This window comes from Ranitomeya variabilis, chromosome 2, assembly GCF_051348905.1.
Source record: "Ranitomeya variabilis isolate aRanVar5 chromosome 2, aRanVar5.hap1, whole genome shotgun sequence".
Lineage (NCBI taxonomy): Eukaryota > Metazoa > Chordata > Amphibia > Anura > Dendrobatidae > Ranitomeya > Ranitomeya variabilis.
Window position 1 is genome coordinate 761,291,261 of NC_135233.1, and position 27,305 is coordinate 761,318,565.

Below are 27,305 nucleotides of genomic sequence, written 5' to 3' on the forward strand. Positions count from 1 at the left end.
GGAGCAGGGATGTGCAGAGACGAGACAGACGACGGCCGTTTCGCGCGATTGCGCTTCTACGGGTCCATCTTCATGATAAAGAATTGAAGACTGACGGGTGAGTGCTGCAACTTTTATTCTTTGATGTTTACCTTCTGGGATTATTGCAAGTGCATGCATAGCACCACCCAGGTCCTTTTAGTGTGGCGATACTCCCTTCAAGCTGAAAGGATCCCCCTATGTGAATAATGAAAGAAAGCTATATTATTCTTCAGTGCCAGTGTATTTTCTCTTTATAGACTCCTACCATAAGACACACTCACACTTTTCTCCCAAATTTGGAGGAAAAAAAGTGCGTCTTATGGTCAGAAAAATACGGTACTACCATCATAAAGTACAATATGCCATGAAAAAACAAACTCAGAATCACTGGGATATGTAGAATCGTTTCAATGTTGTTACCTCAAAAAGTGACACATCAGATTCTAAAAATTTGGTTTGGTCATGAAGGTGAAAAATGGATTTGATGGGAAAGGGTTTAGCCTTACAGAACAGTACTTTAAAGGGAACATGTCACCAGGTATTTGCTACTTCGTCTAAGAGCAACATGATGTAAGGGCCGAGACCCTGATTCCAGCAATGTATCACTTACTGGCATATGTGTTGTAGTTTTGATAAAAATCACTTATATTTGCTGCGGATCTACCAGTTCTATGAATACTGAGCTCTATAACCCCACCCTAACCACTGATTGGCAGCTTTCTGTGTACACTGTGCATAGGCAGAAGGCTGCTGATCAGTGGTGGGGGTGTGATTGGACTATATGGCAGCAAATTTACTAGTCCTTGATAATTTCCTTCAGATAAGAGAGTAATTTCATCAAAACTACAGTAAATGACGCATCACAAATTTCTGTCTCTACACTATGCTGCACTTAGATTACATAGCATAACTTACTGACAGATTCCCTTTAATATACACAGCAAAGGCATAAAAAAACAATCACTGATGTTATTAGACTTTTCTGTCATCAGCTAGCTGGAAGTTCTGTCGGGCTTAAGGAACTCATTTTGTTGCTGCATAAACTTATGAAATCTGTCAGCTTTGCTTAAACTCCTTGCTTAAACAATTCATCCACATCACTGCTCATCTTCTCGCTAGTCTCACACCTCACTACCTTCAATAAACACTTTATGTCACAGCTATCATTATCACATCACAAATTTAAATAATTTGGCTCCCATAATCCTTTTCCTACACTTTATAAACTTACACTTGAGACTAAAATATATTTCTATTGCATTTGTTCCACTAAAGCCCTTTAGTTTCAATATGGAGTATTAAAAATGTGTAAATACTGATGAAATGGGCAATACGGTGGCTCAGTGGTTAGCCCTGTTGTTTTGCAGCGCTGAGGTCCTGGGCACAAATGTCACCAAGGACAATATCTGCAAGTAGTTTGTGTGTTCTCCCTGTGTTTGCGTGGGTTTCCTCCGGGTTCTCCGGTTTCCTCCCACACACTGACATAATGATGGGGAATGTAGATTATAAGCTCCAATGGGGACAGTGATGATGATGACTGTAAAGTATTGTTGAATTAATCGCCCCATATAAGTAATATGAATAAATAGAATTGTAACCACAAGGAAGGAAAGACCTAAATAAAAATATACAAAGAAGGAAATATGCAAGAAGAAAGAAAGAAAAGTGATAGTACAGTTATAAATACCAATAATATAAATCTTTATTAAGAAACATGATTAAAAGCAGGGAATAGGGAAAAAATATCCAACATGGGAAAATACAGATAATGGGTGTGGGTGAGCCCAAAAGGGGGAAGAGTGTAAAAATTACCCCCAAATGTTAGATTCTGTAAAAAAAAGTGCATAGGTAAAAAATGTATGTCAAGATAACCAAATAATCAAATACATGCAAATAAATGCAGGGTAGAAATAACAAGGTAGGTGTAAGAACTTCATAAAGGGAATGCATAAATAAATAAAGAATAGTAGATACCATAATTATAATGGTGCCAACATTTATACAAATTGTCCCATTAGAAATGTAAACACGTAATATACAAGGGTATGCAAATAACAGGACCAATAGTCAAACGAATATAAACATACAGGCTCAACCAACCAAGCTGATGAAAGCTTCTTAGACTATGCTCAGAACACGGTCTAAGAAGCTTCTGTACAAGTATATGAATTGCAGTGCTGGTGAACTGCAATGCATCATACCGGAGATCAAAGTGAAAAAAAGTAACTAAAAGGGACTAAGTAAGAAAAAAATTGTAAATAGATTACAAAAAAATAATTACAAAATAATAAGAATTAAACAATATATTTACACTAATAAATACACACTTATGTAAAAATATTTTAAAAAATTCACACACATTGCCTTGCGAAAGTATTCGGCCCTCTGGAACTTTTCAACCTTTTCCCACATATGCTTCAAAGATAAAAAGATACCAACTGTAAATTTTTGGTGAAGAATCAACAACAAGTGGAACACAATTGTGAAGTTGAATGAAATGTATTGGTTATTTTAAATTTTTGTGGAAATTCAAAAACTGAAAAGTGGGGCGTGCAATATTATTCGGCCCCTTTACTTTCAGTGCAGCAAACTCACTCCAGAAGTTCATTGTGGATCTCTGAATGATCCAATGTTGTCCTAAATGCTTAATGATGATAAATATAATCCACCTGTGTGTAATCAAGTCTCCGTATAAATGCACCTGCTCTGTGATAGTCTCAGGGTTCTGTTTGAAGCACAGAGAGCATCATGAAGACCAAGGAACACAAGAGGCAGGTCCGTGATACTGTTGTGGAGAAGTTTAAAGCCAGATTTGGATACAAAATGATTTCCAAAAGTTTAAACATCCCAAGGAGCACTGTGCAAGCGATCATATTGAAATGGAAGGAGTGTCATACCACTGCAAATCTACCAAGTCCAGGCCGTCCCTCTAAACTTTCATCTCAAACAAGGAGAAGACTGATCAGAGATGCAGCCAAGAGCCCATGATCACTCTGGATGAACTGCAGAGATCTACAGCTGAGGTGGGACAGTCTGTCCATAGGACAACAATCAGTTGTACACTGCACAAATCTGGCCTTTATAAAAAAGAGTGGCAAGAAGAAAGCCATTTCTCAAAGATATCCATAAAAAGTGTTGTTTAAAGTTTGCAAAAAGCCACCTGGGAGACACACCAAACATGTGGAAGAAGGTGCACTGGTCAGATGAAACCAAAATCGAACTTTTTGGCAATAATGCCAAAGGATATATTTGGCGTAAAGGCAACACAGCTCATCACCCTGAACACACCATCCCCACTGTCAAACATGGTGGTGGCAGCATCATGGTTTGGGCCTGCTTTTCTTCAGCAGGGACAGGGAAGATGGTTAAAATTGATGGGAAATGGGTGGAGCCAAATTCAGGACCATTCTTGAAGAAAACCTGATGGAGTCTGCATAAGACCTGAGACTGGGATGGAGATTTGTCTTCCAACAAGACAATGATCCTAAACATAAAGCAAAATCTACAATGGAATGGTTCACAAATAAACGTATCCATGTGTTAGAATGGCAAAGTCAAAGTCCAGACCTCAATTCAGTTGAGAATCTGTGGAAAGAGCTGAAAACTGCTGTTCACAAACGATCTCCATCAAACCTCACTGAGCTCGAGCTGTTTGCCAAGGAAGAATGGTCAATAACCAATAAAACTTAACCTTTAGTTAATATAGATAAAATTCCAACACCAATCACGACCTAAAAACATGTATGGCTGCAAACAAAGATACTGGGTGCTCTATCTCCCTAGAGGGCTTAACTATCTAGTCCCTACCTCACAGCAGAGGTTGGCACCCTAATAATCCTTCGCAATGGCGCCCCTGCTCAACGTAGGCTGCCCTATCTGTCCCTAGTAGGCCCTATCGTGCAGAAGATAGTAACAACAACATACAGCAGTCCATACACTACAGACAGCACAACAAATGAAACTGAGCAAAAAAAGGGTGTAGTATGGTGTACCTATGAATAGTACAATCAATAGGTCAAATGCCACTTTTTTATATATGTACACCATACAAAAAACAGGGACCTGTGCTGATCGTGTCCAAATTTCAACACTCCAAAAAAATTGCACATTAAATCCGGCCCGTTCTGCAGCTGAATAACTTATACCCCTGCACTGTACCTAGAAATGAACAGCCTATCTGCGGGGGTTGGCGCCCTAAATACCTGCGCAGATGGCGCCCCCGCTCCAGTCGACTGTCCCTAAACCAACCTCTACCATATACCAAGGTACAAAGCTAAATGATCAGCTCAATAGTACAACAAAGTAAAGTGCAGAAATACAGCAGGATAAAGTGCAGAAAATAGTGCTATATAAATACACAAAAATGCCCAGTAACAATTCTCATATGTAGATAATTCACATTAACAAGCATGTTCAGCCCATAAGTATGTTTAGCTCGACGCGTTTCCCCCATATAGGTTCATCAGGAGACATACTCATGTTATATTATGGTCAAAAAACTTATCTGTATGCTATCAGGGGATGATCTGTTAGAGCAATCCTCCCTCAGGTGCAGTGGGGAACAATGTCCATCCAAAGTCTGCGGGACTGTATCAGCCTTGTAGTAAGTGCGCTTACCATACTCTTTATATCTCCATGTGGCCATTGACCCACGCTGTCTATCTTTTCCAATGTAGTTGCCCCATGGATTGTGTGGGAAAAACTAAACGAGAGTTGCGTAGAAGAATGGGGGAACACATTGGGGATATTCTTAATGAAAGAGACACCCCAATCTCGAACCATGTAAGGAGGGTGCATGGGGGGGATTTGAGTTGTTGTAGTTTCTCTGTGATTGAGGTTATTAAACCATCAGTGAGAGGAGGTGACTGGGATAGGTGTATTCTTCAGAAGGAAGCAAAATGGATTTATAGAATGAAGAGTAGTAAACCAAGGGGTCTTAATGACCAGTTGCAGTTTGGTTGTTTTGTTTAATAGCCTTTTTCTCTACATAAAAATTCTGGATAGAACTAAAAAAAAACGTTGACCCATTGGTCCAAAATAGGAGGTGGTCATAATTTAATTAATTTATTATATCTTATTAAATAATTCTTAGTTATCAACACGACTTACTTTAGGATGTGATAACATATATTGTAGTAAGTGGCTAATTATTTTTAGTGAGGTAAAATACATACATAAAATTTGTATATATATCGATCCATAGTTCACATAAAATGTGCCTTAATGTTATCATTTATATATATTTTTTATAAGTATGAACGTATAAATCGCTAAGGTTTGGAGCGCATTTGCGTTCTTCTTCTGAATCTCACGCAGGCGCATAGATCAACAGATGGTGAATCTCACGCATGCGCATAGTATAATGTTCCACGTAGGCGCATAGTACAACAGATAATCTTAAGTGCGCACGCGCTGAGTAATTTCTACTGCGCATGCGATAATTGGAACGCATATGCGTTCCACTCGAGTGATTGGTGCACATTCGCTTACCCGGAAGTTCTTCTGAATAGCGTGGGTCAATGGCCACATGGAGATATAAAGAGTATGGTAAGCGCACTTACTACAAGGCTGATACAGTCCCGCAGACTTTGGATGGACATTGTTCCCCACTGCACCTGAGGGAGGATTGCTCTAACAGATCATCCCCTGATAGCATACAGATAAGTTTTTTGACCATAATATAACATGAGTATGTCTCCTGATGAACCTATATGGGGGAAACGCGTCGAGCTAAACATACTTATGGGCTGAACATGCTTGTTAATGTGAATTATCTACATATGAGAATTGTTACTGGGCATTTTTGTGTATTTATATAGCACTATTTTCTGCACTTTATCCTGCTGTATTTCTGCACTTTACTTTGTTGTACTATTGAGCTGATCATTTAGCTTTGTACCTTGGTATATGGTAGAGGTTGGTTTAGGGACAGTCGACTGGAGCGGGGGCGCCATCTGCGCAGGTATTTAGGGCTCCAACCCCCGCAGATAGGCTGTTCATTTCTAGGTACAGTGCAGGGGTATAGGTTATTCAGCTGCAGAACGGGCCGGATTTAATGTGCAATTTTTTTGAAGTGTTGAAATTTGGACACGATCAGCACAGGTCCCTGTTTTTTGTATGGTGTACATATATAAAAAAGTGGCATTTGACCTATTGATTGTACTATTCATAGGTACACCATACTACACCCTTTTTTTGCTCAGTTTCATTTGTTGTGCTGTCTGTAGTGTATGGACTGCTGTATGTTGTTGTTACTATCTTCTGCACGATAGGGCCTACTAGGGACAGATAGGGCAGCCTACGTTGAGCAGGGGCGCCATTGCGAAGGATTATTAGGGTGCCAACCTCTGCTGTGAGGTAGGGACTAGATAGTTAAGCCCTCTAGGGAGATAGAGCACCCAGTATCTTTGTTTGCAGCCATACATGTTTTTAGGTCGTGATTGGTGTTGGAATTTTATCTATATTAATTAAAGGTTAAGTTTTATTGGCTATTGATTATCTGAAAATATAGTGTCTCTTTTCGGTGAATAATTTAATGTAAGACGCTGGTATCTGATTTTTTCGGTGATATATTTTTTTCAAGGAAGAATGGGCAAGAATTTCAGTCTCTCGAAGTACAAAACTGATAGAGACATACCCCAAGCGATTTACAGCTGTAATCGCAGCAAAAGGTGGTGCAACAAAGTATTAAGTTAAAGGGGCCGAATAATATTGCACGCCCCACTTTTCAGTTTTTTAATTTCCACAAAAATGTTAAAAAAGCAATAAATTTCGTTCAGCTTCACAATTGTCTTCTGCTTGTTGTTGATAATTCACCAAAAATGTATTTACATTTGGTATCTTTATGTCTGAAGCATGATTTGTGGGAAAAGGATGAAAAGTTCCAGGGGGCCGAATACTTTTGCAAGGCACTGTATTTGATATTGCTGAGTCCGGAATGATCCGGTCCATAAAACTGCCACACTAGTTAACCCCTTCAGTGAGCGCCATGAAAAAAAAGAAGCAATCATAGCTATAAAATCTGAAATATAATATGGCGCTCCTTCCCTTCTGAGCTTCGCACTGTGCCTGAAAAGTATTTCCTGATTACATGTAGGGTATTGGTGCAATCAAGAGAAATTGCAAAACAAGCTGTGAGGTCATGGCTACTATTATTGTTTTTAACTCTCCTTCTTCCAATAATCAGCTGACATCAATCCCAAACCTACTACCCCACTTGCCACCGCACCAGAGCAAGTGGGAAGAGCAGGGCAAAACGCCAGAATTGGTGCATCTAATAGATGCACCTTTTCTGGGGCAGATGCAGGCTGCTATTTTTAGGCTGTGGAGAGTCAACAGCCATGGCCTCTTCCCAGTCTGAAAATACCAGCCTCGAGTCTGCTTTAGCTTGGCTGGTTGCCAAAAATAGGGCGGGGGAATCCCAGGCTTTTTTTTAAATTATTTATTTAAATAATTTAAAAAATACGGTGTGGGGACCCCTCTATCTTTGATTACTAGCCAATATAAAGATGACAGATGGCGATTGCAGCCAACAGCTGTCAACTTTACCTATCCTGATTATCAAAAATAGAGGGGAACCCACTCCATTTTTTTTTTAATTGTTTATTGCACAAGCTGAAGAATACTCATCAATGTATGCTTGCTTTCGCTGCTATCAGTGAGAGCAGGTAAATACCTACTTATACTTATACCTACTTATAGTATTGAACTGCATGGTACGTAAATCCTAATAGCTAGTAAGTACCAAACACACGTTGTATTTGGCAATTTGTTTTAATTCTGTTTTTAACCGTTACATTTCTTTCCTAGTGTCGATTTGTGTCTTACCCCGATTGTTGTGATGCTATATAAGCTGCCCACCCGATGGTGTATCCTGTCATGGCTGGTGGAAGAATATCAGGTTTACTACCATGGATTCCAGCTCCTCCTCGGTTGAAATTGAATAACTTATGGACTGCCTCTCTGATATTGAGATATAGCAAGATTATGAGTGCGGACTGTCGATATTATGTTTCCATGTTTCAGTCCTTATATGTTTTTTGGCGTCTGTTATGTATAATATTGTATCCCTATATTAACAGACAGTGAGGATATCTGTTTGTTAGTTTCCACTGTATATCTTGTTATTTCTTATGATTTTGGGAATGGTTGTTATGTATTTATGGGATATTGAGGGTTATTATTAACAATTTGTATAGGTGGGATTCCGTTACGCGGCCCATATGGAGTGTGTGGCTGTGAGTGATGCTGCCATGGCTGGTGCACTATGCGATGCCCCTTATTCCTTGGTATTCTATGGGAGATAGTAGCAGATTTGTGTTTGTGATTGCCTCTGGTAGGATTTAGGATCATTGCGGCTGTGGACATCACTCACTAGCTTAGATTTGGTAGCTATGCATCATGAATGGTTAACAGGTTACATTTTTTCACCAGTATACTCACTTGTTTCATTGGTAGTGCTTGCCAGCCACACTGCGCGTGCGCGCTTTCCGATCTCGGATGGGTGTTGGGGATCACGTGGGGCCCCCGTGGTTTCCTCCCCTCACCGTGGTATCGGTGCGCGCTAAGCGTTGTTGTTGGCATGGCAGCGCTCCTTCACTTCCGGGTCATGTGTATCTGATACTTCCGGGGTTATTTCTTCTTTTTAAGACACGCGTCTGCAGGTATTCAGTGCCCCCTGACGAAGGTTGTTTACCGAAACGCGCGTTGGGGCGGAGGCGTGTGCCAGGAGTGTCTCCCTTGATTGCGGTGGGTAATTATTTGTTATATGCTCTGCTCTATTTACCAACTGTGTGGCGCTGTTGCTTTTTGAATTTGAGCATTAGCTCTTATATGATTATGTATGGCCGCAGCACTCACTATGTTTATTTGAGCATGTCAGAATTTCAGTGTGTGCCCGGCACTGAGCGTGTGTAATGTTGAGGGGCACACATTCTATCCAGCCCACCACTGCATTTAGTATTTGACCACCTGTCACATCCCTCCTGCCATTGCCTATGCAGCATTGTTTTAGACTTGTTTTTGTATGTTCACCTCTTCATGCCTGGTGCAATGTTTTAAATAATAAAGTATTGGATGTTTTCTACTATTAGACTCAATATCATCCTTTTTTCGATATATCCAGTGAGAGCAGGTGTAGGATGATGTGAGTAGTACTATCATTAGCCGACGCCTGAGCGGTAACCTTTTTACCGCTGGTCAGAGCTGCTGACTCACATGCTGTCATCTGACAGCATGGGAACAATGCTCTGACAGGCAGCAACGTAATTACCGCGATCGGAGCTGCCAGTGTTTCTCACGCTGTCACACAGATGGTAGAGTGGAAAACAGATGATGTTTGGGCTGCCGAACCTGAGCAGTAACACAGACTTTCTGGAGAAACTCATATTCAGGGTCCGTGCACGGACACTAGGTGTTTGGTACGGACCCCATACTTTACTGTTCGGGTTCACCCATCACTAGTAATAAGCGTCTCCGTGTCTCTCGTCACAAATCTTATGTCACGCTCCAGAGAACGGAGTAAGATTTGTGGGTAAACTATACCACAACTTATCATACCGTATATACTCGAGTATAAGCCGACCCCCCTAATTTTGCCACAAAAAACTGGGAAAACGTATTGACTCGAGTATAAGCCTAGGGTGGAAAATGCAGCAGCTACCGGTGAATTTCAAAATTAAAAATAGATACTCCATACCGTTCATTATGGCCCCATAGATGCTCCACATAAAGCTGTGCCACATATAATGCTCTGCACCGTTCATTATGGCCCCATAGATGCTCCACATAAAGCTGTGCCACATATAATGCTCTGCACCGTTCATTATGGCCCCATAGATGCTCCACATAAAGCTGTGCCATATATAATGCTCTGCACCGTTCATTATGGCCCCATAGATGCTCCACATAAAGCTGTGCCATATATACAATGCTCTGCACCGTTGCCCCATAGATACTCCACATAAAGCTGTGCCATATATACAATGCTCTGCACCGTTGCCCCATAGATAGCTGTGCCATATATATAATGCTCTGCACCGTTGCCCCATAGATAGCTGTGCCATATAGTGCTCTGCACCGTTGCCCCATAGCTGTGCCATATAGTGCTCTGCACCGTTGCCCCATAGCTGTGCCATATAGCGCTCTGCACCGTTGCCCCATAGCTGTGCCATATATATAGTGCTCTGCACCGTTGCCCCATAGCTGTGCCATATATATAATGCTCTGCACCGTTGCCCCATAGCTGTGCCATATATATAATGCTCTGCACCGTTGCCCCATAGCTATGCCATATATATAATGCTCTGCACCGTTGCCCCATAGCTATGCCATATATATAATGCTCTGCACCTTTCCCCCATAGCTGTGCCATATAGTGCTCTGCACCGTTGTCCCATAGCTGTGCCATATAGTGCTCTGCACCGTTGCCCCATAGATGCTCCACATAAATCTGTGCCATTGCTGCTGCTGCAATAAAAAAAAACCAACACATACTCACCTCTCTTGCTTGCAGCTCCTCACGTCCCGTCCCGGCGTCTCTCTGCACTGACTGATCAGGCAGAGGGCGGCGCGCACACGATATGCGTCATCGCGCCCTCTGACCTGCACAGTCAGTGCGGAGAGACGCCGGGAAGATGGTGCGACGCCCGGCGTGTGGAACGAGGACAGGTGAATATGACATACTTACCTGCTCCCGGCGTCCCGCTCCTTACACCGGACAGCTGGTCTTCGGTGCCGCAGCCTCTTCCTCTATCAGCGGTCACCGGCACCGCTTCATTAGAGAAATGAATAGGCGGCTCCGCCCCTATGGGAGGTGGAGCAGCCTATTCATTTCTCTAATGAGCGGTCCCACGTGACCGCTCAGGGGAAGAGGCTGCGGCACCCGGAGACCGTGGGACGGGCAGGGGGAGCGACAGGAACGCCGGAACTAGGTGAGTATATGACAGTCCTCACCCGCCGACCCCACCACCGATCATGACTCGAGTATAAGCCGAGAGGGGCACTTTCAGCCCAAAAATTTGGGCTGGAAATCTCGGCTTATACTCGAGTATATATGGTAAATTAGATGACCAGGCATTGCCATGCCTTGTCCTATCCCAGCTCATTTTAACAGACTTTCCAAAAGAGGTGTGAAAACCTTAAAGGGGTTGTCCACTACTTTCAATTAACCCCCCAATGTATCCCCCCGGGGCCCCTGATGAATTGTGCAAATACCTTTTGTTGCCGCTTTTGCCTGTGAGCGGCGCTGTAGCGGCGGCGGAGTCCGGGTCGCGTGACCCCCAGGCTGCAGCCGCCGCTTATTTCCGACGTCACGTCAATTTCCAGGCTCTGGAAATTGACGTGACGTCAGCAGCAGGCGTGTCCCAGCCGCACAGTCAGAGCAGTCACTCATCAAGAGTGACTGGGCTGTGGGCGGGGCTGGTGGCTGCCTGCGGGGCTGTGCTGGGGGCGGGCGGGGCTAGGCAGGGATGATGAAGGTGCGGGCGCTGGGGTCTGTATGTTCGTGCCGGCGCCGGTGCTCTGCGTGCCAGCACCGGTATGCGGGTACAGCGCCGGGGCTCTGCGCCGGCATGTGGGGGTGGGTGCCGGTGCCCTGCGTGCCAACGCCGGTATGTGGGTACAGCGCCGGGGCTCTGCGCCGGTATGTGGGGGTGGGGGCCGGCGCCGGTGCTCTGCGTGCCAGCGCCGGTATGTAGGTACGGCGCCGGGGCTCTGCGTCAGTATGTGCTGGGTCTGCTGCGGGGGGTGGGGTGGTCTTTGGTGTGTGTGTGTGTGTGTGTGTGTCTCTGTGTGCAGGCATTGTCCGATGGGACTACAAGTCCCATCGGGCTCTGCCTGCTACAGTGACAGTCAGTGACACATTAGCCAATGATGGGACAGTAGTAGTCCCATCATCCGGCTAATGTGTTGAATGTAAAAAAAAAAAAACCACACACATATACAGTACATACACACATACAGAACATGCGCCGCCATGCAACATGCACCATGCGACGACATGATGCATGCGACGGCATGCGCCATGCGACGACATGATGCATGCGACGGCATGCGCCATGCGACGACATGCGCCATGCGACTGCATGCGCCATGCGACGGCATGCGCCATGCGACGACATGCGCCATGCGACTGCATGCGCCATGCGACGACATGCGCCATGCGACTGCATGCGCCAAGCAACGGCATACGACGACATGCGCCATGTGACGACATGCGCCATGCGACATGCGACGACATGCGCCACACGACGGCATGCGCCATGCGACGACATGCGCATACATACATACAGACATACAGTACATACATACAGACATACAGTACATATAACATAGATTACATACTCACCATCACTTGTCACTTTGATCCCCGAAGCCAGTGTCATAAAAAATATTAAAATAATAAACAACCAATATACTCCCTGATCCGCAGAAATCCAATTAAAACGAGTGTCCCACGACGATCTCCCGTGGAGAACAGGAGCATCTGCTGATGCAACCACTCTCCAGGGGCTCCAGGAAGACAATGAGGGGAGGAAGGTATCCTTCCACAATGTATTCCCCACAATGTATTCCTACGTCCCTGTGAGAAAATAGTCCCTAGTCTCACTTTATGGCATGCTGTATGAGAAAGTTCCGACGCAGCTTTTTGCCATAAAGTGAGACCAGTGAACTATAGTAACCTCAGTGATGCACTGCAGGAGCCATTGTCCTTAAATACGTGGCACTTACATATGTGGCACTTATATACGTGGCACTTACATACGTGGCACGTGGCACTTACATACGTGGCACTTACATACGTGGCACTTACATACGTGGCACTTACATACGTGGCACTTACATACGTGACACTTAAATATCGTGGCACTATGTCATAAAATGTTCATTACACGGTTAGGGGTGAGGTTATAGGGGTAGGGTTAGGGTTTGGATCCCTTTATCACCCTGATGGTGGTGGGTGGTTTTTCAGTGTTTTTTCTGTTTTTTTTCTATAAAAACACATGCGTTTTTAACGCAAACAAACGCACGCGTTCAAAAACGCATGCGTTGCCGAAAACGCGTCAAAACGCATGTGAAAAAACGCATGCGTTTTTAATGTTAAGTATAGGAAAAAAACGCATGCGTTTTTTAGCGCTAAAACGCAGCGTCCAAAAACGCAAGTGTGAAACCAGCCTCAGTGCCGGAATTGGCGCATCTAAGGCTACATTCACATTTGCGTTGTGCGCCGCAGCGTCGGAGACGCAACGCACAACGCAAACAAAAACGCAACAAAACGCACGCCAAAACGACGCATGCGTCCTTTTTGGCCGAAAGTTGGACGCAAAAAAAAATGCAACTTGCTGCGTCCTCTGCGCCCAACGCTTGCGGCCAAAAAAACCCATGCGTCGCAAAACGCAGCACAATGCATGTCCATGCGCCCCCATGTTAAATATAGGGGCGCATGACGCATGCGGCGACGCTGCGGCGCCGAACGCTAATGTGAACGTAGACTTACAGATGCGCCATTTCTGGGGTGGCTGCGGACTGGTATTTGTAGCCGGGGGGGGGGGGACCAATATCCATGGCCCCTCTCTAGGCTATTAATATCAGCCCGCAGCTGTCTGCGTAGCCTTTCTGGCTATAAAATATAGGGGGACCCCACGTCATTTTTTTGGGGGGGTCCCTCTATTTTAATAGCCAGTAAAGGCTACGCAGACAGCTGCGGGCTGATATTCATAGCAGGCTACAAATATTGGCCTCGGCCGTCGGCTTTCCCCCTCTGGCACAGAAAATTGCGCGGGAGCCCACGCCATTTTTTTCAGTTTTTTATTAAATTAAACGCTCATTAAGCCCTGTTTCACACTTGCGTCGGCACGGGTCCATCGCTATGCGTTGGGCCGACGTACCGACGCACGTTGTGAAATTTGTGCACGTCGTGGGCAGCGGATGCAGTTTTTCAACGCATCCGCTGCCCATTCTGAAGTCCGGGGAGGAGGGGGCGGAGTTTTGGCCGCGCATGCGCGGTAGAAAATGGCAGACGTGACGGATGTGCCAACGGTCTGCCAAAACACGACGCATCCGTTGCACGATGGACGCGACGTGTGGCCATCCGTCGCGATCCTTCACTAATACACGTCTATGGGTAAAAAACGCATCCTGCGAGCACATTTGCAGGATCCGTTTTTTTCCCAAAAAGACGGATTGCGAAAAACGCAAGTGTGAAAGTAGCCTTATAGAAACATCGGCCTTTCTATTATATATCTATGGATATATCTATCTATAGATATATTTATCTATAGATATATCTATAGATACATAGATGTATCTATCCATATATTTGGCTGCTTTCACACATCAGGTTTTTGCCGTGAGGCACAATCCGGCGAGTTTTGAAAAAAACGGATCAATTTTTTTCCGACGGATCCGTCTTTTTCTCATAGAGTTTCATCCGTTTTTCGCCGGATCCGTCAAAAAAGCTGTTTCCGCCGGATGGAAAACACATACAGAGGAACGTTTTTTCTGTCCGGCGAAAAAACGCACAGCGACGGATCCGGCAAAAAAAGTATGAAACTGTGCTGTGAAATAATGAATCCGACCTTGGAATCCGTTTTTTCATGCATGTTTCCATTCAAATCATGCACATTTTCCGTTTATTTACTTATTTCCAAAAACGGCATTAAAACCGCGCATAAACTGCACCCAAAAAAGCATAAAAACTGCACCAAAAACTGCATCAAAACTGCACCAAAAACTGCATCAAAACCTGGTGCAGTTTTGGTGCGGTTTTGATACAGTTTTTGGTGCGGTTTTGATGCAGTTCTTGGTGCGGTTTCGGTGCGGCTTTTTCCGCAGCATGTGCACAAGTCTGCGGCTCCCATAGACTTACATTGGTTGTGCACTACACTGCGGATTTGATGCAATTCAGTGCAGCAAAAAACGCTGCGGATCTGCAATCAGATCCGCAACGTGTGCACACAGCCTTAGCATTTAGTGAACCTAGCCAAAAAGCCAAGCAAAAAACAAGTGTGGGATTGCACTTTTTTTGCCATTTCATTGCACTTTGAATTTTTTTTCACATTTCCTGCTACACGACATGGTAAAACCAATGGTGTCGTTCAAAAGTAGAACTTGTTCTGCAAAAGATAAGCCCTCACATGGCCATATTGACGGAAAAATTATGGCTCTAGAAAGAAGGGGAGCGATAAACGAAAACAAAAAAGCTCCAGGGGGTGAAGGGGTTTAGAAACATGGATATGGACATATCTATGGAAATAGACATAGATATATCTGTATGTATCTATCTATCTATCTATCTATCTATCTATCTATCTATCTACCTATCTATCTATCTATCCCTCTATCTGTGTGTAATGGAGTGTGGGTTGGACAAATGTAAAAGAGGAGGTCGGACAGAAATGACATCACAAATCTTTTTGAAGCTAGAGGAGGGAGAGGAGGGAGGGGTTGGGGTGTGTTTTGGAGTGGGTGTGCTAGGTTCAGGCTTAGTAGCAGTGCAATGCATCATGGAACTTGTAGTATTAGAGCACAATGACTCAGGAGAAAGGAAGTTGTCGATTAACCCCATGAGAGCTGAATCCAGCACTAAAGTGGGCTGCTACAGCATGATAAAAGGTAATATTGCTAAAATAAACACAGTAGATGTTTTCAGTGGCCCATAATAGCAAGATTTATGAAAAAAAAAAAAAAAGGTTATAGTAGTGGACAACTTCTTTAACAGTTGCAAAATGTTTGGGCAACCTCAAAGTGTGCAAAATATTTTCAACCCTTCAAAGTGTTTAACGCCAGATTTTGGCATAAACATTTTAGCGAATAGGAGCCTATATTTCGAAAATGAATAATTTGCATAGAATGCATTGTAGTTTGTGGTCTTTTTGCATTACTGTCAGTACAACATACTCTTGGGAAGTTGTGTTTAAGGGTATGTGTAAACGGTGTGTAAAAGGCAGCGCTTTGGACGCAGCAATGTCCGCTGCGTTTAAAGCGCTGCTGGCTTTTGAATGCAGATGATTCCGCATGTGTTTATTGAACCATGCGGAATCATCGAGTCCAATACATTGTACAGGTGAAATGTATCTTGCGAGTCTCCACAAGATAAATTGACATGCTGCGGTCTGGAAGGACAGGCCGCATGTCTGTCTCTGCAGGTAAGTCGTAGGCATCGGTGCACGCATAGTGAACATGTGATTTCTAGAAATACCATCCACTATGCTGTAACATCTGGCAGCTGCAGGTTGGATGCTATGGATGTTACTCACCGTTTGAACATACTCGAATATTCTTGAAAAAGCAATGTACAAAATGTTTCAAAAGAAAAAGTGTAAAGATGAAAAAAAAAAAAAATCTAACAGGTGCTAAAGTGACTGCGAAATAAATATAAAACAACTAAAAACAAATGTTAGGAGCTTAATCCCAAATAAAAAAAAATAACTTACTTGTCAACAATATATTTTACATCGTCGTGTAAACTGCGGTCATCTCGATTGATGTAGGGTTCAATGTGAAATGTAATCTAAAACGTAAACACAAGTAACCGTAAAAGAAGAGGAAAAAAAAATCAAATCTGGAAGCAGAGTTATCACTTCACGGCCAGTCGAGTCTGAAAATACATCTAATTATAGTAATCAATACAATGCATACATTAGCTGTCCTATAAAATTCAATCACACACTCTGAAAAGGAATGAATAAAACATCAGTATTTACGGTAGTAAGAAGAAAATACAATATAGGTGTAAATACGGAAAATGTGCATTCATTCATTGGAGTAATTTGGTATGCGGTTTGGCTCGTGACCGAACCTCACATAGCGCTATTAAAATTTACTCCCTCCTCCCTCAGGGAAATATCCCCCACAGACAGAATAACAGAACCTCCAATTTTTTTCCACTTACCTTCAGACTGTATTTATGAGCAATATCTAAAATATTTGGTACTAAATCCTCAGCTGGGATACCATTGTCATCACTCATTTCTGCTGGATACCACGATAAGGATATCACTCCTGGGAAAAAAGCAAAAAAGCACCATGTACAGTGTATCGATTACATTGTATGCAAAAGGAGCCTGCATAAAATACTATTATTGCTGCTATTAATATTAACAGAACAGCATGTATTGGACCCTCTCCTGCATTAAAAGCAGCATGTTTTACTTTGAAATGCTGCAGCGCTTCAGACACAGATATACCGTAATTAAAAGCGAGGCTGGGGACAAGGTGACTGAATTCAATAGGCATGCCTCCTGCACTCTTCTCCCTGCCAGATCAAGTCTCTCCCTATGTGGTGACCTCCAGTCTAGCAGGCAGATGTTCTACACTATCATATTACTTCGCTTTTAAGGCTGCAAGAAATTCAACCTTCCCACTTGAAAGTGAGTGAGCCATTCATTGACACCACACAACTGTTCAGAGCTATGCCGCTTCACGTGCACTGAGACCTGTTGATCAGTACTGGTGCCAGGAGTCTGACGCACAATGATCTGATGTTAATGACTTATCCAATTAATAGGACAACATCATTAAAGGGAATATGTCAGAAGGTTTTTTTCTATGTTATCTGAGAAGAGCATGATGTAGGGAAGAGACACCAATTCCAGAGATGTGCCACTTACTAGGCTGTTTCAATAAAATCAGTATTTAAAAGCAAGAGAGCACTAGAGGATTAGGTGTCTTGTGCCTCCAGGCCTAACCACATCCCCACCACTGAGTAGCAGCTTCTGTCAATATACAGTGTACACAAAAAGTGGTATAAGTGGGGATATACAGTGCTCAGCATTCGGAGCTTTGCTAAATCTGCAGCAGAGAAAACTGTTGCCCTAACTGCTACACCAAGTAAACTAAGTGATACATCGCTGGAATCAGGGGCTGTGCACCAACATCCTGGTGCGATCACATTACAAAGCAAAAACCTGCTAGAACAATCCCTTTAATGTCCTGAAAAAATATTTTTAAAGGCAACTGCATGTAGACAAAGGAACATTTATCTTTCAAGCATGCTTCAGAGGTCATTTGTTATATGTAATTAACACTAATTTTTCCCAATATCAGTCATTTTCATTTACTTAATGGGATGGTGCCGCATTTTATTTTTTGTATTAAAAATGATTGTTTATATAAACAAATTATTTTTAATACAAATTTACATTTTTTAACTTTATTTTTTTTAAAAAAAAATTTTCAGCCACTGGGCGCCGCCATTTTGCTTTGCAAGAGTGTAAGTGTAGCTGCACGACACTTACACTCTGCAAATACGGCTGCCCTGGGCATAGACATCTGCAGTCGGCATCCGACCCTATACTTTGCATGAGCTGCTCCCTGCTGTGATCTGGCCATGCCCCTTGAGCCGTCCACATCACAGCAGAGGCGGGAGATCGGCGCCATCTTTCTGGAGCTCACAGTGCATCTGTGAGCTCCAGTTTCCCAGTAAAATCGCAGGAGCCCTGCAGCTATAGGAGGAGGCCAAGGACGGGCACAGGAAAGAGAAAGCAGCGCCAGCAGCAGTGAAGTGATATCGGCGGGGGAGAGGTAATCTAACCCTATCTTTTGTGATGCTGACTCTGAGCAGTGTATCTCCTCCCATGTGTGTTACTGTCCTGAGACGTGTATCTAATCCTCTCCTGTGTGATGCTGTCTGCTGAACCATGTATCTAATTCTACCCTGTGTGATACTGTGCTGAGACGTGTATCTAATCCTCTCCTGTGGGATACTGTGTGCTGAGCTGTGTATCTAATCCTCTCCTGTGGGATACTGTGTGCTGAGACGTGTATCTAATCCTCTCCTGTGTGATGCTGTCTGCTGAGCCATGTATCTAATCCTCTCCTGTGTGATACTGTGCTGAGCCGTGTATCTAATCCTATCCTGTGCGATACTGACTGCTGAGCCATGTATCTAATCCTCTCCTGTGGGATACTGTGTGCTGAGCCGTGTATCTAATCCTACCCTGTGTGATACTGACTGAGCTGTGTATCTAATCCTCTCCTGTGTGATACTGTTCGCTGAGCCATGTATCTAATCCTACCCTGTGTGATACTGTGCTGAGATGTGTATCTAATCCTCTTCTGTGTGATGCTGTCTGCTGAGCCGTGTATCTAATCCTATCCTGTGTGATACTGTGCTGAGACGTGTATCTAATCCTCTCCTGTGTGATACTGTGCTGAGCCGTGTATCTAATCCTATTCTATGTGATACTGACTGAGCAGTGTATCTAATCCTCCTATATGTGATACTGACTGCTGGGCCGTGTATCTAATCCTCTCCTATACACTCCTCTCCCCCGTTATGTGTGATCTATATGGTGGTATTATGTGAGAACACTGGCGGTATTATGTGAGATCTATATGGCGTCGTTATGTGAGAAGTACTGTATATGGCGGTATTATGTGTGAAGTATATGGCGGTAGAATGTGTGATCTATATGGCGTATTATGTGAGATCTATATGGCGTTGTTATTTGCGATCTATATGATGGTATTATGTGTGATCTATATGTCGGTATTATGCAAGAACTATAGGACAGTATTATGTGTGATCTATATGGCGGTATTATGTGAGAACACTATGGCAGTATTATTTTCAGAAAGGGGACCCAATCTAGGGTTGTTCTGGCTGAGCACCTGCACACGGGTCTGGGGTAATAGAGGGGGCAGCATGACCTCCATTTAGGTGCAGTCAGGGGAAGGCTGGTGAGGCAGCTGAAGAGAGGGGTCTCATTTTTATCGTTACTATATGGCTACATTTCCTTCCCAGCGTCACCCCGGACTGCGCCTGTCACCTCGCTTTCACACATCGCCAGGACAGGATGGAGAAGACAAGATCTGAGGAGGGGAATGGGGTCTTTGCATGCAAAGTCTGGATCAGAACAGGCCATCAATCCGCAGAAATGTTTCCTGGATTTCTGTGGAGCAGATGGTCCATCCATGTGTATAAAAGACAGCGCTCTATGTACAATCCCTGGCTGCTCCGCGCACCAAACAGGGTGCCCCCCATAGACCAGCACACTGCTCTCCTGAAATACTCTGTGCTGCTGTCATCCTGCTCCCTCCACCATATATCTCCCAGAATCCTTGCTGCCTGCCATCCTCGGTGACTGTCTACTTGTCAGTATAACTCTGCAGTCACCAACAAAATGGCTGCTCACTGTGTTCCTGAATATCATCCTCTCTTATCCCCTAGCAAACACCCAGGAGGGGAAGGAGAGGAGTGACATCACACCCATGTCAGCAGACTCCGCCCATAATTACTGCAGTGCTGTAATGTGAGATAGTTGTACACTGGTTTTTGTCAAATTTAATTAGCTGCTCCCCTTAGTGTTTAGAAGTGGAAATGCCAAACCTTTTAAAATTATTTTTTATATTTTACTAAATTATAAACAAATTATATTTTTTTTTAAAATGTAAACATTAATTCTTTAAATTTTTTCAATCACTGGAAAAAAAATTTTTTGATGGCACCATCCCTTTAATGTACCCTGGCAGTGCTCGTCAATAGTGGTGAATATCAGAAAGTAGTGAAACTAAATCTGAAACACGGAGAGCTATGGACAGACAGCAAATCTTGTATTTCATCCAAGTATTCTCTCAGATCATCCCTCATGGACCATTGAACTCTTTTAATTTTAACAATGCATCACAATTGCAGTTACAGGGGCGCTTTATAACTTCATACTGTTGTAATGGAAGTTCTTATACTGTTCAATCGCCCTGAAAATTTCTCATACTGTTCCAATGATAGGAAGCATCAGCGACTGAGGACTGCAATGCAGAAGGATAATACAGCGTGTGAAATGAGTATAATGTCACCCATTCACTTGCAGGCCCTTTATGATGGAAAGTGAAATGAGTTTTATGGGCTTTCATATTCTGATTCTTTACTGTTCATTTAGGATGTACAGAAATGTTTAGGAAAACTACTGCAAGTACAGTGAGTCAGTCAGACCAAATAATCACATCATTTCTCAATATTGTAGTCAATGCTTGGCAAAGAACGCTGGCAGTTTGGCTGTCCCCTATAGGTACATTATGTCTCATTGAAACTTACATTTTACCCTCTATAATCGGTCATCCGATAAGCAGCTGATGAAAAATGTGCAATGAGTAATAACGACATCATACAAGATGATGGATCAATGGATCCATGGATCAAAGTCAGATTCAAACTGATACTATGCTGGATTTTGAAATATAATGTTTTTTCCCCCATTTTATCTAAATCACTGCATTAAGGTACTTTGCTTTTTAACCACAGTATTGACAGGCTGTGGTCTGTGGTGCATGTTAAAGGAAGTCTGTCAGAAGTTCTGACCTTGCAAAATTACTGACAGCTCTATAAAGGAGATCTTTAGGTAGAATTTTAGCAGCAGTAGGAATGAGAAATGTAGTTTTATTCTGGTGCACTGCTGCGGCCAGTGCCTGTCTGATTCCAAATGCTTAAAAGGTAATGTAAGGTGGTGCATTATGTCTTTGCATTTTTCTTGCCCGTCCCGCTACCGTATGTTATAATGTATATTTTTGGATAATATTATGTTTCACCTTTGACTACTGCTATTGGGTATGTTTCATAATGTACATATTTATTACTGCTGCTTTGCATAAGAAGGTGTTCATTGTTCATCATAGGGAAAGTGTAGTACCCGGACTGGCCCACTAGATGGGGATATAGTGATGCTCAGAGTGTAAATAGTTAATGTAGGAGCGGCTAGCTGTGGTTAAGCCAAGGAGCATCAGGAATTTTAGTCAGTTGAGCCAGGGAGCCCTGACAGGGCAGTCAGCCCTGTAACATTTTAAGACAGGAGCCCAGTCATTCAGGGCATGAGGGCCACAGATGGCAGCACAGATTACAGCAGCGCAGATGGTAGCGAGACAGCTAACAGCAGTACAGCAACACAGGTTGCTAATCATGTGGCAGCTTGCTATGTGGACAGATGCCCTTTTATCTGGGGCGAAGCGGACAGGGGAGTATCTGAGTGTGATGAAGCTAGACAGAGAGGATGCTGTGATGCCGAACGAGATGACCCAGGTACATGCTAAAGGACGACAGGGAGAGCTCAGGGAAAGTGAAGTAGAAAACTATGTGGAACCCGAAGTGTATGCTGTAATTATTGTGTAAGGACTGAGAACAGATAATAGTAAAGTTACCTGTTTAAAGTTTGAGCTGGACTGTGTCTCTGTTTCTGAACAAGTGTCTAGAGGTTGGCGCCGTTGGAGCCGTTTACCTCAGCCACGACTACGGCCCTGGTTGACCCTCACAGTTACTCTCATAAAAAGGTAACATTTTAAAGTGTTTAAAAAAACAACTTTGCAATGGACTTGTTATTAAAAACATTCTTGATTCTTATGGACAGAGTGATTTTTAATTTTATTGTTTACAGCTTGTTGCCTAGGTTACTTGCCACCGATAGACTGATGATAGATCTGGCTGGTCTCCTATGCAAGGAGTGCAATGCTTACGAGCTCTTTTCTATAGTCTGAAAGCGCTGCTGTGAAGCCGTCAGCATCGCTGTATCCTGCTGCTTTCAACATATATGCACTCCACTTATAGCATCAGAAAGTGCACAGTTCTGGCCAGTAGCACAGCAATGCCACTGGCCAGAACTATCAATCATGCAGGAGCACGCTGCTCCAACAGTAAGCAGGAAGCCAGATGGAAGGGAAGTAGAGATTTCTTGCTAAATAAGTTGTGAAAACCCTTTTAAGAGCCATTTACTATCCCTTTACTCTTAAATGATGGCTGTAGCATCCAACCATGAGCCCACCACTGTGGTCACTCAAGGGGTTGGTAATCACTTACTGCAGAAAGCTATGAGCAGTGAAGCATTAGTGATCATCAAGAAAAGACCTGCAATAATCGCACAAGCCAAATTAAAACTATCCTATAGATACAGGTCTAATATCTAGCACGGTCATGAGTTCTATACAGGGTCAAACTGCTGACAGGCTCCCTTTATCCTGTACCTTATAAGTTAAAGTCTTTAGTGCAGGAACCTGTGCTGTGGGAAAAATAATTACCGTATACACTAGAGAATAAGCCGAGCTTCTCAACACATTTTTTGTGCTGAAAAAGCTCCCCTTGGCTCATACTCTTGAGTGAGGTGTCCAGAAGATGGAGGGGAGGCGGCAGCAGCGGAGCACGGAGCAGCGGGTCACAGGAGGCAGAAGCCAGCTGCTGCAGCTAAAGCCTTTGGCTGCTGCTGAAGAGAAATGAATATTCACTGCGCTGGCAGAGAATATTCACTAATCTGTAATAGCGGGCACAAGAGTCGCAGCCACCGGATTCCTGCAGTGTCCGAGCGATGACGCGTGCCAGCTACTTAAGAGAAATGAATATTCACATCTCTCCACTCCCATGAGAGTGGAGAGAAGTGAATATTTATTTCTCTTAAGTAGCGGGCACAAGTGACAGCACAGCAGCTGCGACTGACACTGCTCGCTACTTAATAGCAATGAATACTCACTGCCCTCCATACACATAGTCCCGGTGTGGAGATCCGTGAGTATTCCGGCAGCTGTCATCTGCTTGTAAGGAGCACATGACATCCCTGCCATGCACTACTTACAAGCATAAATCAGCTGCTTGCACAGGAACAGGAGGATGGTTTATTTTAACTTTTTTTGATGGGGGCCTACAAGGATAGGGATAAGAAGCCATGCATACCAGGATGGGGATGAAGAGCCATGCATACGAGGATAGAGATGAGGGGGGCCATGCATACCAGGATAGGGGTGACGGGGCCATGCATACAAGGATAGGGATGACGGGGCCATGAATATAAGGATAGAGATGAGGGGGCCATGCATACCAGGACTGGGATGAGGGGGCCATGCATACCAGGATTGGGATGAGGGGGCCATGCATACCAGGATTGGGATGAGGGGGCCATGCATACCAGGATGGAGATGAGGGGGTCATGCATACCAGGATGGGGATGAGGAGGCCATACATACCAGGATGGGAATGAGGGGGACCATGCCTACAAGGATAGGGATGAGGAGCCATGCATACAAGTATAGGGATGAGGAGCCATTCAGACCAAAATAGGGATGAGCAGCTATGCAGACCAGGATAGGGATGAGGAGGCCATGCATACAAGGATAAGCAGCCATGCAGACCAGGAAAGGGATGAGGATGCCCTGAATGCCAGGTTAGGGATGAGGAGCCATGCAGATCAGGATGGAGATGAGGGGACCATGCATACAAGGATGGGGAAGGGAAGCCATGCATACGAGGATGGGGAAGGGGAGCCATGCATACAAAGATGGGGATAAGGAACCATGCATACCAGGATAGGGATGAGGGGACAATGCATACCTGGCTTATACTGGAGTCAATACGTTTTCCCAGTTTTTTGTGGTAAAATTAGGTGCCTCGGCTTATACTCAAAAATATATGGTATATTGCAAAGTTTTGTACGAAAGAAAATATTCTGTACAACTTCAGGCATGCATCAAGCAAAATAAACTTGCAGTATACCAGATTGTAAATGGTACAAAAAGGGGTTCACAAATACTTACCGTACATATCACATTCACTGACTATATTCAGGCTGAGAAACTAAAAACATCACAAAAAAAATTCAGCTACCTATTCATTTTATGTTACAAGTTCTCAAACTCTTCATTAAAATGTTGAACTAACAAAAAAACCTTGACAATGCAAGAACATTAACATTATACAGTATACCAGAAATTATAAAGTTCACCTATAGCAGCTGATCGGAGTTGCTGCATGTGGGCTTCAAGAACAGAAGGGTCCCTGGAACTGTACAAGCCAATTTCTGGATAGAAATTAGATCCAATGTCCTCAGGAGGTTTGTGTTTTCCAGTTGGATAATTATTAGCGATCTTGGCATCCCAGTGTTTCAGCTGGTCATGGTTCCAGTGAATATATTTTCCATCATATTGAGGATTTCCATACCATGTGTAATAAAAAACATGAATATCATAATTAGGAGCTGGCAACTCCATGATCAGGTCATCAGGTTTTGGTGAAAGGATTCTATCATCATGCTCTTTGGCGTGTTGTTGGTTATTCATTTTAGTGGCTGAATTTTTTTCGAAAACTGTGACTTTCTGAAGTTCTGGTAAAAGGCCGAGTCCGAAAGGATTTCCAAAAACAGCAGTTTCAGGCCTCAGCGACTTCAAGCCCATCATAATAGAACACACGATAAAAATAAAAACTGCTAAGGTGATACATGTTCTTCTACGTAATCTTGTCATGATGACACAGCTCCATTAATTCTCTGCTGTAATAGACACCAAAATAAGACTTACATTCCATGTTTAACAACAGTCTAACCTAACAACTCTTCACAAATATTTAAAAAGTAACTGTTTTAATTTTTGTTTAACCCCTTCATGACCCAGCCTATTTTGGCCTTAATGACCTTGCCGTTTTTTGCAATTCTGACCAGTGTCCCTTTATGAGGTAATAACTCAGGAACGCTTCAACGGATCCTAGCGATTCTGAGATTGTTTTTTCGTGACATATTGGGCTTCATGTTAGTGGTAAATTTAGGTCGATAATTTCTGAGTTTATTTGTGAAAAAAACGGAAATTTGGCAAAAAATTTGAAAATTTCGCAATTTTCACATTTTGAATTTTTATTCTGTTAAACCAGAGAGTTATGTGACACAAAATAGTTAATAAATAACGTTTCCCACATGTCTACTTTACATCAGCACAATTTTGGAAACAATTTTTTTTTTTGCTAGGAAGTTATAAGGGTTAAAATTTGACCAGTGATTTCTCATTTTTACAACAAAATTTACAAAACCATTTTTTTTAGGGACCACCTCACATTTGAAGTCATTTTGAGGGTTCTATATGGCTGAAAATACCCAAAAGTGACACCATTCTAAAAACTGCACCCCTCAAGGTGCTCAAAACCACATTCAAGAAGTTTATTAACCCTTCAGGTGTTTCACAGCAGCAGAAGCAACATGGAAGTAAAAAATGAACATTTAACTTTTTAGTCACAAAAATGATCTTTTAGCAACAATTTTTTTATTTTCCCAAGGGTAAAAGGAGAAACTGGAACAGGAACGTTGTTGTCCAATTTGTCCTGAGTACGCTGATACCTCATATGTGGGGGTAAACCACTGTTTGGGCGCACGGCAGGGCTCGGAAGGGAAGGAGCGCCATTTGACTTTTTGAATGAAAAATTGGCTCCAATCTTTAGCGGACACCATGTCGCGTTTGGAGAGCCCCCGTGTGCCTAAACATTGGAGCTCCCCAACAAGTGACCACATTTTGGAAACTAGACCCCCCAAGGAACTTATCTAGATGCATAGTGAGCACTTTAAACCCCCAGGTGCTTCACAAATTGATCCGCAAAAATGAAAAAGTACTTTTTTTTCACACAAAATTTCTTTTAGCCTCAATTCTTTCATTTTCACATGGGCAACAGGATAAAATGGATCCTAAAATTTGTTGGGCAATTTCTCCTGAGTATGCCGATACCTCATATGTGGGGGTAAACCACTGTTTGGGTGCACGGCAAGGCTCGGAAGGGGAGGCGTGCCATTTGACTTTTTGAATGGAAAATTAGCTCCAATCGTTAGCGGACACCATGTCGCGTTTGGAGAGCCCCTGTGTGCCTAAACATTGGAGCTCCCCTACAAGTGACCCCATTTTGGAAACTAGACCCCCCAAGGAACTTATCTAGATGCATAGTGAGCACTTATAACCCCCAGGTGCTTCACAGAAGTTTATAACGCAGAGCCGTGAAAATAAAAAAATAATTTTTCTTTCCTCAAAAATGATTTTTAGCCCAGAATTTTTTATTTTCCCAAGGGTAATAGGAGAAATTGGACCCCAAATGTTGTTGTCCAGTTTGTCCTGAGTACGATGATACCCCATATGTGGGGGTAAACCACTGTTTAGGCGCACGGCAGGGCTCGGAAGGGAAGGCACGCCATTTGGCGGACACCATGTCGCGTTTGGAGAGCCCCTGTGTGCCTAAACAGTAGGAACTCCCCACAAGTGACTCCATTTTGGAAACTAGACCCCCAAGGGAACTTATCTAGATGTGTGGTGAGCACTTTGAACCCCCAAGTGCTTCACAGAAGTTTATAACGCAGAGCCGTGAAAATAATAAATGTGTTTCCTTTCCTCAAAAATATTTTTTTAGCCCAGAATTTTTTATTTTTGCAAGAGTAACAGGAGAAATTGGACCCCAAAAGTTGTTGTCCAGTTTCTCCTGAGTACGCTGATACCCCATATGTGGGGGTAAACCACTGTTTTGGCACACGTCGGGGTTCGGAAGGGAAGTAGTGACGTTTTGAAATGCAGAC

General features: G+C 43.3%; 1 protein-coding gene across 2 annotated transcripts in view; it reads right to left on the minus strand.

Annotated features, from left to right (window-relative positions):
- The window catches only part of MANEA (mannosidase endo-alpha), a 71,224-nt gene that overhangs the window by 7,785 nt on the left and 36,134 nt on the right, over positions 1–27,305 (minus strand). The window contains exons 2-4 of one of the 2 annotated variants that reach the window (XM_077289710.1): positions 24,714–25,256; positions 16,913–17,022; positions 16,455–16,531 (exon numbers count right to left, since the gene is read on the minus strand). In XM_077289710.1, the coding sequence (XP_077145825.1) occupies positions 16,455–16,531; positions 16,913–17,022; positions 24,714–25,230 (704 nt within the window). In that variant the 5' untranslated portion in view covers positions 25,231–25,256. The remainder of the gene's footprint in view (positions 1–16,454; positions 16,532–16,912; positions 17,023–24,713; positions 25,257–27,305) is intronic. The other variant, XM_077289709.1, reaches the window with a different exon arrangement.